The sequence below is a fragment of the Dendrobates tinctorius genome, unplaced genomic scaffold, assembly GCF_039654945.1.
Source record: "Dendrobates tinctorius isolate UK_male_01 unplaced genomic scaffold, ASM3965494v1 ptg000062l, whole genome shotgun sequence".
Classification (NCBI taxonomy): domain Eukaryota; kingdom Metazoa; phylum Chordata; class Amphibia; order Anura; family Dendrobatidae; genus Dendrobates; species Dendrobates tinctorius.
In genome coordinates, this window is record NW_027361730.1 from 23835426 (window position 1) to 23848272 (window position 12847).

Sequence of the window (12847 nt, forward strand, 5' to 3'; positions counted from 1 at the left end):
GTTAATGACCAGGCCGATTTTTACAATTCTGACCACTGTCCCTTTATGAGGTAATAACTCTGGAACACGTCAATGGATCCCGGTGATTGAGACGGTTTTTTCGTGACATATTGTACTTCATGTTAGGTGTAAAATTTCTTTGATATGACTTGCGTTCATTTATGAAAAAAATGAAAATTTGGCGAAAATACTGAACATTTCGCAATTTCAAACGTTTTCATTTTCATGCCCTTAAATCACAGAGATGTGTCACACAAAAAAACCTTAACCCCTTCACTACCAAGGGTGGTTTGCACGTTAACTCCCGGGCCAATTTTTACAATTCTGACCACTGTACCTTTATGAGGTCATAACTCTGGAACGCTTCCATGGATCCCGGTGATTCTGACATTGTTTTCTCGTGACATATTGTACTTCATGTTAGTGGTAAAATTGCATTCAAATAACTTGCGTTTGTGAAAAAAACGGAAATTTGGCGAAAATTTTGAAAATTTCGCAATTTTCCAACTTTGAATTTTTATGCCCTTAAATCACAGCGATACAGCACACAAAAAACTTAATACATAACATTTCCCACATGTTTACTTTACATCAGCACAATTTTGGAACCAAAATTTTTTTTTGTTAGGAAGTTATAAGGGTTAAAAATTGACCAGCGATTTCTCATTTTTGCAACACCATTTTATTTTTAGGGACCACTTCACATTTGAAGCCACTTTGAGGGGTCTATATGATAGAAAATACCCAAAAGTGACACCATTCTAAAAACTGCACCCCTTAAGATGCTTAAAACCACATTCAAGAAGTTTATTAACCCTTTAGGTGCGTCACAGGAATTTTTTGAATATTAAAAAAAAAATGAACATTTAACTTTTTTTCACAAAAAAAAATACTTCAGGTTCAATTTTCTTTATTTTACCAAGGGTAACAGGAGAAATTGGACTGCAAAAGTTATTGTGCAATTTGTCCTGAGTACGCTGATACCTGATATGTGGGGGGGAATCACTGTTTCGGCGCATGGCAGACCTCAGTAGGGAAGGAGCGCCGTTTGACTTTTTCAATGCAAAATTGGCTGGAATTCAGATCGGATGCAATGTCGCGTTTGGAGAGCCCCTGATGTACCTAAACAGTGGAAAACCCCCAAGTGACCCCATTTTGGAAACTAGACCCCCAAAGGAACTTATCTAGATATGTGGTGAGAACTTTGAACCCACAAGGGCTTCACAGAAGTTTATAACGTACAGCGGTACAATTAAAAAATCATATTTTTTCCACAAAAATGATCTTTTCACCCCCAATTTTTATTTTTCCAATGGTAACAGGACCCTAAAAGTTATTGTGCAATTTGTCCTGAGTACGCTGATACCCCATATGTGGGTGTAAATGACTATTTGGGCGCATAGCAGAGCTCGGAAGGGAAGCAGCGCCATTTGACGTTTTTGGCTGGAATTGAGATCGGACACCATGTCGCGTTAGGAAAGCCCCTAATGTACCAAAACAGTAGAAACCCCCCACAAATGACACCATTTTGGAAACTAGACCCCCCAAGGAACTTATCTAGATGTGTGGTGAGCACTTTGAACCCCCCAGTGCTTCACTGAAGTTTATAACGTCCGGGCGTGAAAATAAAAAAATCGTATTTTTTCCACAAACATCATCTTTTAGTCCCCATTTTTTTATTTTCCCAAGGGTAACAGGAGAAATTGGACCCCAAAAGTTGTTGTCCAATTTGTCCTGAGTACGCTGACACCCCATATGTGGGAGAAAACTACTGTGTGGGGACACGTCGGGGCTCGGAAGGGAAGTAGTGACGTTTTGGAATGCAGACTTTGATGGAATGGTCTGTGGGTGTCATGTTGCCTTTGGAGAGTCCCTGATGTACCTAAACAGTGGAAACCCCCCACAAATGATCCCATTTTGGAAACTAGACCCCCTGAGGAACTTATCTAGATGTGTGGTGAGCACTTTGAACCCCCCAGTGCTTCACAGAAGTTTATAACGACCGGGCGTGAAAATAAAAATATCGTATTTTTTCAACAAACATCTTTTAGTCCCCATTTTTTTTATTTTCCCAAGGGTAACAGGAGAAATTGGACCCCAAAAGTTGTTGTCCAATTTGTCCTGAGTACGCTGATACCTCATATGTGGGAGAAAACTACTGTATGGGCACACGTCGGGGCTCGGAAGGGAAGTAGTGACGTTTTGGAATGCAGACTTTGATGAATTGGTCTGCGGGTGTCATGTGCGTTTGGAGAGCCCCTGATGTACCTAAACTATTGAAACTCCCCACAAGTGACCCCATTTTGGAAACTAGACCCCCCACGGAGCTTATCTAGATGTGTGGAGAGCACTTTGAACCCCCAAGTGCTTCACAGAAGTTTATAACGCCTGGGCGTGAAAATAAAAAAAACATTTTTTCCGCAAAATTATATTTTTGCCCCCAATTTTTTATTTTCCTAAGGGTAACAGGAGAAATTGGACACCAAAAGTTGTTTTGTAATTTGTCCTGAGTAGGCCGATACCCTACATGTGGGGGTAAAACACTGTTTGGGCGCATGGCAGAGCTTGGAAGGGAAGGAGCACCATTTGACTTTTTCAACGCAGAATTGGCTGGAATTGAGATCAGACGCCATGTTGCCTTTGGAGAGCACCTGATGTGCCCAAACAGTGGAAACCCCCCCAATTATAACTCCAACCCTAACCTCAACACACCCCTAACCCTAATCTGAGCCCTAGCCCTAACCCTAGCCCTAACCTAACCCTAGCGGGAAAATGGAAATTAATAAAACTAAAAGAAAATGTATTTTTTTTCCCTAACTAAGGGGGTGATAACGGGGGGTTTGATTTACGATTTATGGCGGTTTTTATGTTTGGTGGCTGTCGCACGCTAAAAGACGCTTTTTATTGTAAAAATAGTTTTTGCATCACCACATATTGTGAGCTATAATTTTTCCGTATTTTGACCCACCAAGTCATTTGAGGTCTTATTTTTGCGGGACGAGTTGACGTTTTTATTGGTACCATTTTCGGGCACGTGACATTTTTTGATCGCTTTTTATTTCGATTTTTGGGACGCAGAATGAACAAAAACCAGCGTTTCATGAATTTCTTTAGGGGGGTGCGTTTACACCGTTCCGCGTGCTGTAAAATTGATAAAGCGTTTTTATTCTTTGGGTCAGTACGGTTACAGCGATACCTCATTTAGGTCGTTTTTTTATGTTTTGTCGTTTTTTTGCAATGAAAACAATTTTATATAAAAAATAATTATTTTTGTATCACTTTATTCTGCGAGCTATAACTTTTTTATTTTTTTGCGGATGATGCTGTATGGTGGCTCGTTTTTTGCGGGACAAGATGACGTTTTCAGCGGTACCATGGATATTTATATGCGTCTTTTTGATCGCGCGTTATTGCACTTTTTGTTCGGTGGTATGATAATAAATCATTATTTTTTGCTTCGTTTTTTATTTTTATTTTTTAAGGGGTTCGCTAAAGGGGTTAACTAATGGGACAGTTTTATAGGGCAGATCATTACGGACGCGGCGATACCAAATATGTGTACTTTTATTGTTTTTTTTTTTTTATTTTGAAAAAAATGGATTTATTGGGGAATATTTTTTATTTTTTTTTTATTATTTTTAACACTTTATTTATTTTTTTTTTTTACTTTATTACCTTGTCCCAGGTGGAACATCACTGTCCTGTGACAGATCGCTGATCTGTCACATCACAGATCACTGTGACAGATCAGCGATCTGTCACAGGCACTGCTCCAGACTTCCTCATGCCTGCGCTTTGCAGGCAGTGAGGAAGTCAGCTCCCTGCAGGCCCCCGTCGCCATCTTGGATCCGGGGGCCTGTAGGGAAAGAGCCCCCCCGCAGCAGCGCTGCACATCGCACTGCTGTGGGGGGCTCAGGGAAGCACGGAGGGAGCCCCCTCCCTGCCGATGCTTCCCTTTAACCCCCGGTACACCGCGATCGCGTTTGATCGCGGTGTGCAAGGGGTTAACGTGTCGGGGGCGGTCCGTGACCGCCCCTGACACATTGTGCCAGGTGTCAGCTATGATAATTAGCTGACACCCGGCCACGATCAGCGGCGCTCACCACGTGGGCGCCGCTGATCGCTGGGACGTAATATTCCGTCCATGGTAGTTAGGTCCAGGGTCACATGGACGGAATATTACGTCCTTTGTAGATAAGGGGTTAATAAATAACATTTCCCACATGTTTACGTTACATCAGCACAATTTTGGAACCAAATTATTTTTTTCTTAGGACGCTATAACGGTTAAAAATTGACCAGCGATTTCTCATTTTTCCAAAGTAAATATTCTGGTTAGTCAATAAAGGTATAACTCCGAGAATACTTTTGTCATCATTGGGCAGAAAAGTATTCACATCATTTTTCTAACAAAATTTACAAAACTTTATGAAAGAAGATGCCTAAAAGTGACACCATTCTAAAAACTGCACCCTTCAAGGTGCTCAAGACCAGATTCAAGAAGTTTATTAACCTTTCAGGTGCTTCACAAGAATTTTTGGAATATGGTTAAAAAAAAAAAAAGTAATATTACAAGACTCGACAAAGGGTTGATTGTGACTTGTAGGATCGCTACTACCAACAGGTGGCGCTATAGAGTTCAAGTCCTCTTCCTCTCTGAAGAGGCAATTTGCATATTATTTTCCCAGAGGAGCATTGCACGGCGAATAAGCCTCCTTAGCTTGACAAGCCAGAGCTGGTATGTCACTCTCCACAAGGAGAAATCTTACCCCTTAGACCTCAGTCCAGAGCCTCTCACCTAGCCAAATCAGTTCTCATACTTTGCACTGACGAGGGCCAATAGCCCGAAACACCGTGTCTGCAAATTGAGATCCTGATTTGGCTTTTATCCTAAGTCATATGACAAGACTCGTTAAAGGGTTGATTGTGACTTGTAGGATCGCTACTACCAACAGGTGGCGCTATAGAGTTCAAGTCCTCTTCCTCTCTGAAGAGGCAATTTGCATAAAAAAAAATGAACATTTAACTTTTTTTCATAGAAAAATTACTTCAGATCCAATTTTTTTTTTTATTTTGACAAGGGTAACAGGAATAAATGGATTCCAACATTTCTTGCATAATTTCTCCTGGCATGCCAATACCCCATATGAGGGGGAAAACTGCTGTTTGGGTGCACGGCAGAGCTCAGAAGGGAAGGAGCGCCATTTGAAATTTTGAATGCAAAATTTGCTGGAACAATTGGCGGACGCCATATCCCGTTTGGAGAACCCCTGATGTGCCTAAATAGTAAAAATCCCCAACAAGTGACGCCACTTTGGAAATTAGACCCCCCAAGGAAAGTATTTAGATGTCTGGTGAGCACCTTGATCACCAAGGTGCTTCACAGAAGTTTATAGTGTTGAGCTGTGAAAAAAAAAAAATTTCCCCACAAAAAAATGTTATTTTGGCCCCAAATTTTGCATTTTCATAAGGGTAACAGGAGAAATTGAACCATACAATTTGTTGTGCAATTTCTTCTGAGTACGCCGATATCCCATAAGTGGGGGAATACTACTTTTGAGGCACAGAACAAGGCTCAGAAGGGAAGAGGCACCATATCAGAGTTCAGATTTTGCTCGAATGGTTTGAAGGTGCCATGTCACATTGGCAGAGCCACTGAGGATCCAGTACAACAGAAACCTCCTATATGTGAACTCATTTTACAAACTACTCCCCCCAATGAATTCATCTAGGGGTGCAGTGATCATATTAACACCGCATGTGCCTCACAGTTTTATACTATTAAGTGGTGAAGAAAGAATGAATTGGTACATTTTTACCACTTATACGTTGTTTCAGCCAGAAGTTTTTAATTTTTCAAGGGCTAAAAGAAAAAAAAATTGTCCTCAGTTAGTTGTAAAAAAATTTCCAAAGTGCGCCAATACCCTACATGTAAATCGGGAAATATTTTTCAGGCACAGTGCAAAGTGCCAAAGGCAAGGAGCGCCAGATTTTACTGTTATGTTTTGCAGGTGCCAGAACAGCAGAATCCCCCATAAGTGACCCCATTTTACAAACTACACCTCTCAATTAATCTAAGGGTGCAGTGATCATACTGACACCACGAGTGTGCCACAGAATTTTATACAATTGGGCAGTGAAGAAAAAATTAATTTTCATTTTTACCACCAAAATTTTGTTTTGGCCCTAGATTTTCACACAAGAAGTGGGTAAAAATGGAACTATGATTTGTCCCACAATTTCTACTGAACGTGGCTATACCCCATATGTGGCTGTACAGTACTACTCAGCCATACGGAGAGACTCGGAAGAAACGGAGCGCCACTTGCCTCCTGGAGCAAAGACTTTCCTAGAATAGTTTGCGGACTCCATATACAATGCTCCTAATTGCTAGAAGAGAAGAATCCCCCCTCAAGTGATCCCATTTTGGAAATTATACCCCTTTGGGAATTTATCTACAGGTGTAGTGACGATTTTGACTCCATGGCATGCAAACTACTGTTGTAGTCACAAGTACGTTATGCCCAGCACATGCTTCTGGAGGAATGCACCAGTAAGTTAGGAGAACTCTCATCGCTTCAGAAATGCCAAACATGTGGATGCTATATGTGGTTTAGTTACACTATGGGGCTCAAAAGGGAGGGGGGCATTTGCTGAATTTCTTTTGGAGGGTGAGGAGTTATTTCGCTTTTCCAGAGCCTTTGTGGAAGCCCCCTATATTTCCATTAACAAGAGGACAGACCTGAGTGAGGACTTGCTTTTTTTGTGGATTGAGTGGAAGCTTTTATTGGGAACATTTTATTTAACATTTGGGATCACATTTTTCCGGCGCACTACACTGAGCACTTACTTTGGGGTTTCCATCTAAATCTCTGAGTGTCGTCATTCAGATGAAACCCCAGAGGGATCCATTCACTAAAATGAGGCAGCAGATTTACTCTGGACTCCGGCTGGCCTCTGTTTAGCGGTGTCCTTCTCTTCAGAAGTGCACAAAAAACTGTGGCCGACGGCACTTTTCTGCAATCCTAAAAAGACTGACACCGCCGGATCACAGGTCAGACAGCATCCACAATGCCTCCATCTGCCTCATTATAGGGAATCTTCCATTGAGGGTTCTGTCTGAATCACGTATTTCAGAGATTTACCCAGAAACTCCGGTGTAAGAGCTCAGAGCAGAGTGCAGGATAAATGTGCGCCAAGCCTTACTGCGATCTTTGGGACACAGAATGAAAAAAAAAAAAAAAAAAATGAAACACCACCAGGTAAATAATTGCTTTTTTTTTTATGCTGTTCTTTCCGTGTGGTATAAGTGATCACATGACTATTCTTCAGATCGGTGCAATTACGGCAATACCGGATTTATATCGGGTTTTTATGTTTGGCTACTGTCCCACAATAAAAGACGCTTTTTATTGCAAAAACTATTTTTTTGCATCACCATATTTTGAGAGCTATAATTTTTCCATATTTTGGCCTACAGAGTCACATGAGGGCTTGTTTTTTGCGGGACGAGTTGACGTTATTATTGGTACCATTTTCAGACATGACATGTTTTGATCACTTTCTATTCCGCTTTTTGGAAGGCAAAATGAACAAAAAACAGTAATTCAGGAAGTTTTGTTTTTGAGGAAGGGGGGGGGATTATGCCATTCCGTGTGTGGTAAAATTGATAAGGCAATTTTATTCTTCAGGTCAGTACGATTACAGCGATATCTCATTTATATTTTTTTAGGTTTTGGGGCTTTTATGCAATAAAAACTTTAACAGTACAAATTAGTTTTGCATCGCTTTATTCTGAGAGCTATAACTTTCATTTTTCTGTTGATGGAGTAGTATGGCGGCTTGTTTTTTTCTGGGACAAGATGAAGTTTTTAGCGTTACAATGTTTATTTATATACTTTTTTTATCGTGTTTTATTCCACTTTTTATTCAGCAGTATGATGATAAAGCATTTTTTATGGTGCTTTAAGGGTTAACTAGTGGGACAGTTTTATCATTTTTTGTAGGCTGATCGCTTGAATAGCATGGGGATGCAGCAGCATCCCCATGATATGCAAACTGTCAGCTCTGCACTGACAGAGAAAGTTGCTGATCATGCACTGCGCATGATCTAGTAACTTTCCTACAAGCACCAGTGTGCAGAGACGTATTATTACGGACCACGTTGGAAAAGAGTTAAGCCAAAACCAGGAGTGGAACAATCAGAGGGAAAACATAATAAAACACATCACCACTTCTGTATTTATCACTCTTTCCTGGTGTTGGCTTACAAATACTGAGGTAAAATACTGAAAATATACTAAATGTGTGCACCTAGCCTTAGGCCTACAACCTTGCCAACTAGGCATCCGCTACATCTAGAGAAAAGAGGGTTTTATCATAATTACAGATGGCAATTCTTTAGTGTAAGAGCAGCAAGACTATGGAACTCCCCTGCCACATGATGTTGTAATGGTTGATTTTCTACAAATGTTCAAGGAGGCCTGGATGCCCTTCTTGAAAAATGTAATAGGACAGGTTATGGCCACTAGATTCTGTGGACGTTAGATCCAGGAAATTAGTCCGATTGCTGTATGTGTAGTGTTGAGTGCAAGAGCTCGCTTCTCGAGTTTGCATTGGGTGCTCAGGTATGCACAGAGTATCGCGGGTGCTCGAGTGACATATCCGAGTTGCTGTCCTGCAAATTTCAAGGGGACAAAAAAACAAAAAACAAAAAAAACAAAAAAAATATGTGGGGGTTGCTTGATTGCAGATGCAAACTCGAATAGCGAGCACTCGGGCTCAATACTATTCATTACTAAAAACCCAGACAGTTTGTAACAGACACTAAAAAGAGTTGAGCGATGGAGCTTTGCTCTGCTAGTCAGCGGGGCATCTTGACAAAAATATTTATTTTAATACAAACCATTTTTCTGTTGAGTTTTGTCATGATGTCGCGACCAAGGGTGAAAAATGCCTGCAAGATATATATATATATATATTTTTAAATAAATGTACATCAGTAACATTTGTAGAATCTTCTTCTATGGCAAATTGTAATCACAGAAACCACTAACCCCCCCCAAAAATAGAAGTGTTATGAACATCATAGTTTTTACAATTCGTTTTCACACAGTTTACTTTTCTAAAAATTATAAGGTGCCACATCTTTATTTGTATAACACAGAGCTCCAACCCCGCTATTCATGGCACAGGGCTGGGCTGCCGGCAGCGGCCACTAGACAGACCTTACTGTATATGGCAGCGGTGACGAACCTATATCATGTTCACCCAGCACGATTCCCCCTCCAGCCGGTCGCACATGGAGCAGCAGCCACAGGTTGGAGCCCACACCAGCTTTGGGAGGAGGCTGTGGGGCAGGCAGGATCAAACTATGGCCCCTATCCCTGCATGGCACAGGTTCTGCCCGATAGTCCTCTGCTCTTTTCTATCTCTGCTCTCCATTTCTTCTCCTCCTCTCTTCTACCTTGCTTTCTGCCATCTCTTCCCTTTCTTGATTCTGCAATTTTCCACCGTTTCTCCACTGCCTGCATTTTAATGCTCCTTTATATCTGCAGTCTGGTACCCCTGCTCCTGTATGTGGGTGCACTTTGTTGCTCCCGCCTGCTCGCTGTAGGAGCTTTTTTTTTCTAAACTAAGACCCCCGTATCTCCTCCGTACATACGCAGAACGCTGGTGACCTATTAAAACCTGCAGCAAACCATGATGCTCTCATTTTGAACTATTTCTGCATGACGGTAAGGTGGGATTTATAGTTCACCAAAAGCTATGGTCACCTTTAGTGGTTAACAATGCAGTCAGGTTTACTATGCAGTCTCTATTTTTTCATTTATTTTAGGAAAGCCTTTGTGTTATTGCAATTAACATTTAAGGTTCATGATAAGTGTATAAATCAGACAGCACACTGACCCATGTTAGTCAATCGTGCTGTCCAGAATAATGATTTTTTTTCTCAGTCCAAGTGTCAGTGAGGGGGGGGGCGACAAATCACAGCAGGCACTACTTTCATCTGGTCTCATACGAAATTCACATTCAAGTCTATGGGTGCGGGGGATATATTAAAAAAAAAAAAAAAGTTGACTTTTCTGGATGAGACTTGGACAATTTTTCATACGCTCGTCTGCAGGCGCCCTTAGTTTCAGACTTCTCTCCTGTGATAGTGTCCCTCCCAGCAATACATGCTGAATGAGGTCAGCGAGCTCAAGATAACAGCACAGCTTCATTCCTGGAGAGATTTCTCCTTCTATCTAGTCTTAGGTGACAGTGATGCTGAGGATTTTGCAACTTCCCCTCTGCACATGCAGTCTGCAGAGTTCTCTCCTCTGCCTGCTTATATACTGATACCCAGGGCGTCACTCTCCCTCCCATTCTCCTCGGGTGCTCTCCTTGCTGTATAAACTCTACAGTAGCACAGCGAATATGTTCTGCATCTCCTACAGTTTGGACGCTTTTCTCCCACACTACACTTACTTATCTGACAAATGTAGCACCACACAGTGCCGACTTATCGCAATGGATGACCATGTATAAAAGTATTCCAATGCGAACTGGGAATGCAGCACCAGGGATTACCCATATTGGCTGTCTGACACCCTACAAAGACTATACAACTTGGAAGGTTCTTGTGGTCATGAGCAGGAAGCATCTCATCCCAAAACATGCTATATATACTGTATATGTAAAAAAGAAAAAAGCTACATGAAGTCATGAGCAATGTGATGATTTGGTATCTCGGATGGCTTCTGTACCTCCCTATGCCATTGCACCTACACAAAGGGAGCAGCTCTGATGTTTAAAAGTATGTGAGGGAACGGGTGCACAAGGAATTACCAACGATACATTCGCAAACAGGTTCCTCCTTTAGTAAACCAAAGCTTTTTACCTCTTCCACATTGATACTGGATTTTGCGCTGGTTTCCAGAAACTTGATTCCATAATCAATAGCAAGCTGGAATTAGAGAGAAAAACAAAAAACAAACAAAGGATTAAGGAACAAAACAAAAAAAGGGAGTACCAAACTATGGTCCGAATAAAGGTCAACAAATTACGCACCTTCTCGCCTCTCTCCCGGGATACTTGTCTCTTATCATTCATGTCACATTTATTGCCCAGGATCATTCGCTCCACATCAGATGAGGCATGCTGGGAAAGAATCGGACAGACAATAATGAAGGGAGGAAAAGGTGGCTGGTTCTGAACGATAAAGGTGCTGGCTAGCCATAGATTCAACACATTTGCACTCATGGTTATGGGAACGCAACGATTCCTTTCCTGCTTGGTAGGGCGGAGGACCGCACTGTAGTGCCGCACATATATACGCATAGCATAGTATACTTAATGGGGTATTCCCATCTCCATCATCCTATCCCAATACATATTAGGTGTAATAATATTAGCAAATACCTTCAATTAAAAATGTAGTATAGTTCTTCTGATTCGCTATGTTGCTTACCCTATGTGCGGGGCATTGCAGTAGAATACATACATACTGCAATGCTGTTAGACAGCCTCAAGAACACATGCAGGTGCGGGGACTTGAACATATTTTGTGAGCACTCTGAAGTAACTTGTTTAGCACCCGAGCATGCTCAGATAAGACTGTATCCTATAACACCTTATCAGAGCACGATCACTCATCACTAGTAGGCGGCTGTTCACACAAGTGTCAGCATTACCTCTCACTCCTTGTTGAGGATATGAAATGGACTGCATAACCCCTTACAGGGTACATACACATGGGAGGGAAATGCTGTATTTTACAAAACCATCTTTGCAGATGAGATTTGAACATGCCGTGGCACCGTTCTTCACGGAAGTAAATCGGTCATTTTGATCACAGATATTAAGCAATGTCATCCAGATACCTCATCTGACCACTGTGATGCTAAAGGGGCAAACACTGCACGCGATCATTCCTTTACAATAGTCAGATGTGAAAATTGGAACACTTAGGGTAGTGCCAAGAAGATACAGCAATTAAAAAATGGTTTTAATTACATGCAATGCCATAGTTACACAATTCATAATGGGTGACTTTTCTGCGTCAAAGATCGCTTAGCCAAGTCAGAGTCTAGAGCAGGCTTTATAAAGGACAGGTCATTGAAAAAAACAACTGAAAAAAAACAAAGTTGAAGATTGAATATGAAGGTTTTAAAGAAAAAATAAATACAATTCTATATTGTTTAAGGTATAAAATATTGAAATTCATTTAAAAATTATAGATATTTTCAGCTTTTAAACACTAGGGGGAGCAGCTGCTGACATTTGCCATGAAAGTCTAGTGTAATGCTTGCTCGCATTATGACTGCAGTGAATGGGAACAGGACCTGCTCGCATGTGCTGATGTCACTACTCGCCTCCCTTCTGGGATAAAGCAGAATGAAGTTTAGTGTGAAGTTTATCACATAAGGTGCCATTTTATGGATGACTGATACAGATGTGGTCAGTGCCACTGAGGACTGCAGGCAGCATCAATTCTGTTAGTTGGCACTACGCTGCTCACTGGTCTATATAGAGTTCTGAGTGGAGAAGTTCTATCATTGTGGCTGCAGCACTCACATCACAGTACTTCTAGTTCAGCAGTTAGGATCACACTTCATAGGATTAGATTCATGGCTGTGTGGACTGTATCACACAGGATAGTATTACACACACGGCTGTGTGGACTGTATCACACAGGATAGTATTACACACACGGCTGTGTGGTCTGTATCACACAGGATAGTATTACACACACGGCTGTGTGGTCTGTATCACACAGGATAGTATTACACACACGGCTGTGTGGACTGCATCACACAGGATAGTATTACACACACACAGCTGTGAGGGCTGCATCACACAGGAT

At 41.4% G+C, this 12847-nt stretch overlaps 1 protein-coding gene across 2 annotated transcripts in view; it reads right to left on the reverse strand.

Annotated features, from left to right (window-relative positions):
* Nucleotides 1-12847, reverse strand: part of RAB8B (RAB8B, member RAS oncogene family) — a 73866-nt gene that overhangs the window by 8528 nt on the left and 52491 nt on the right. For both annotated transcript variants that reach the window (XM_073579391.1, XM_073579390.1), the window contains exons 5-7: nt 11053-11142; nt 10883-10948; nt 8906-8956 (exon numbers count right to left, since the gene is read on the reverse strand). In XM_073579391.1, coding sequence (XP_073435492.1) covers nt 8906-8956; nt 10883-10948; nt 11053-11142 — 207 coding nt within the window. The remainder of the gene's footprint in view (nt 1-8905; nt 8957-10882; nt 10949-11052; nt 11143-12847) is intronic.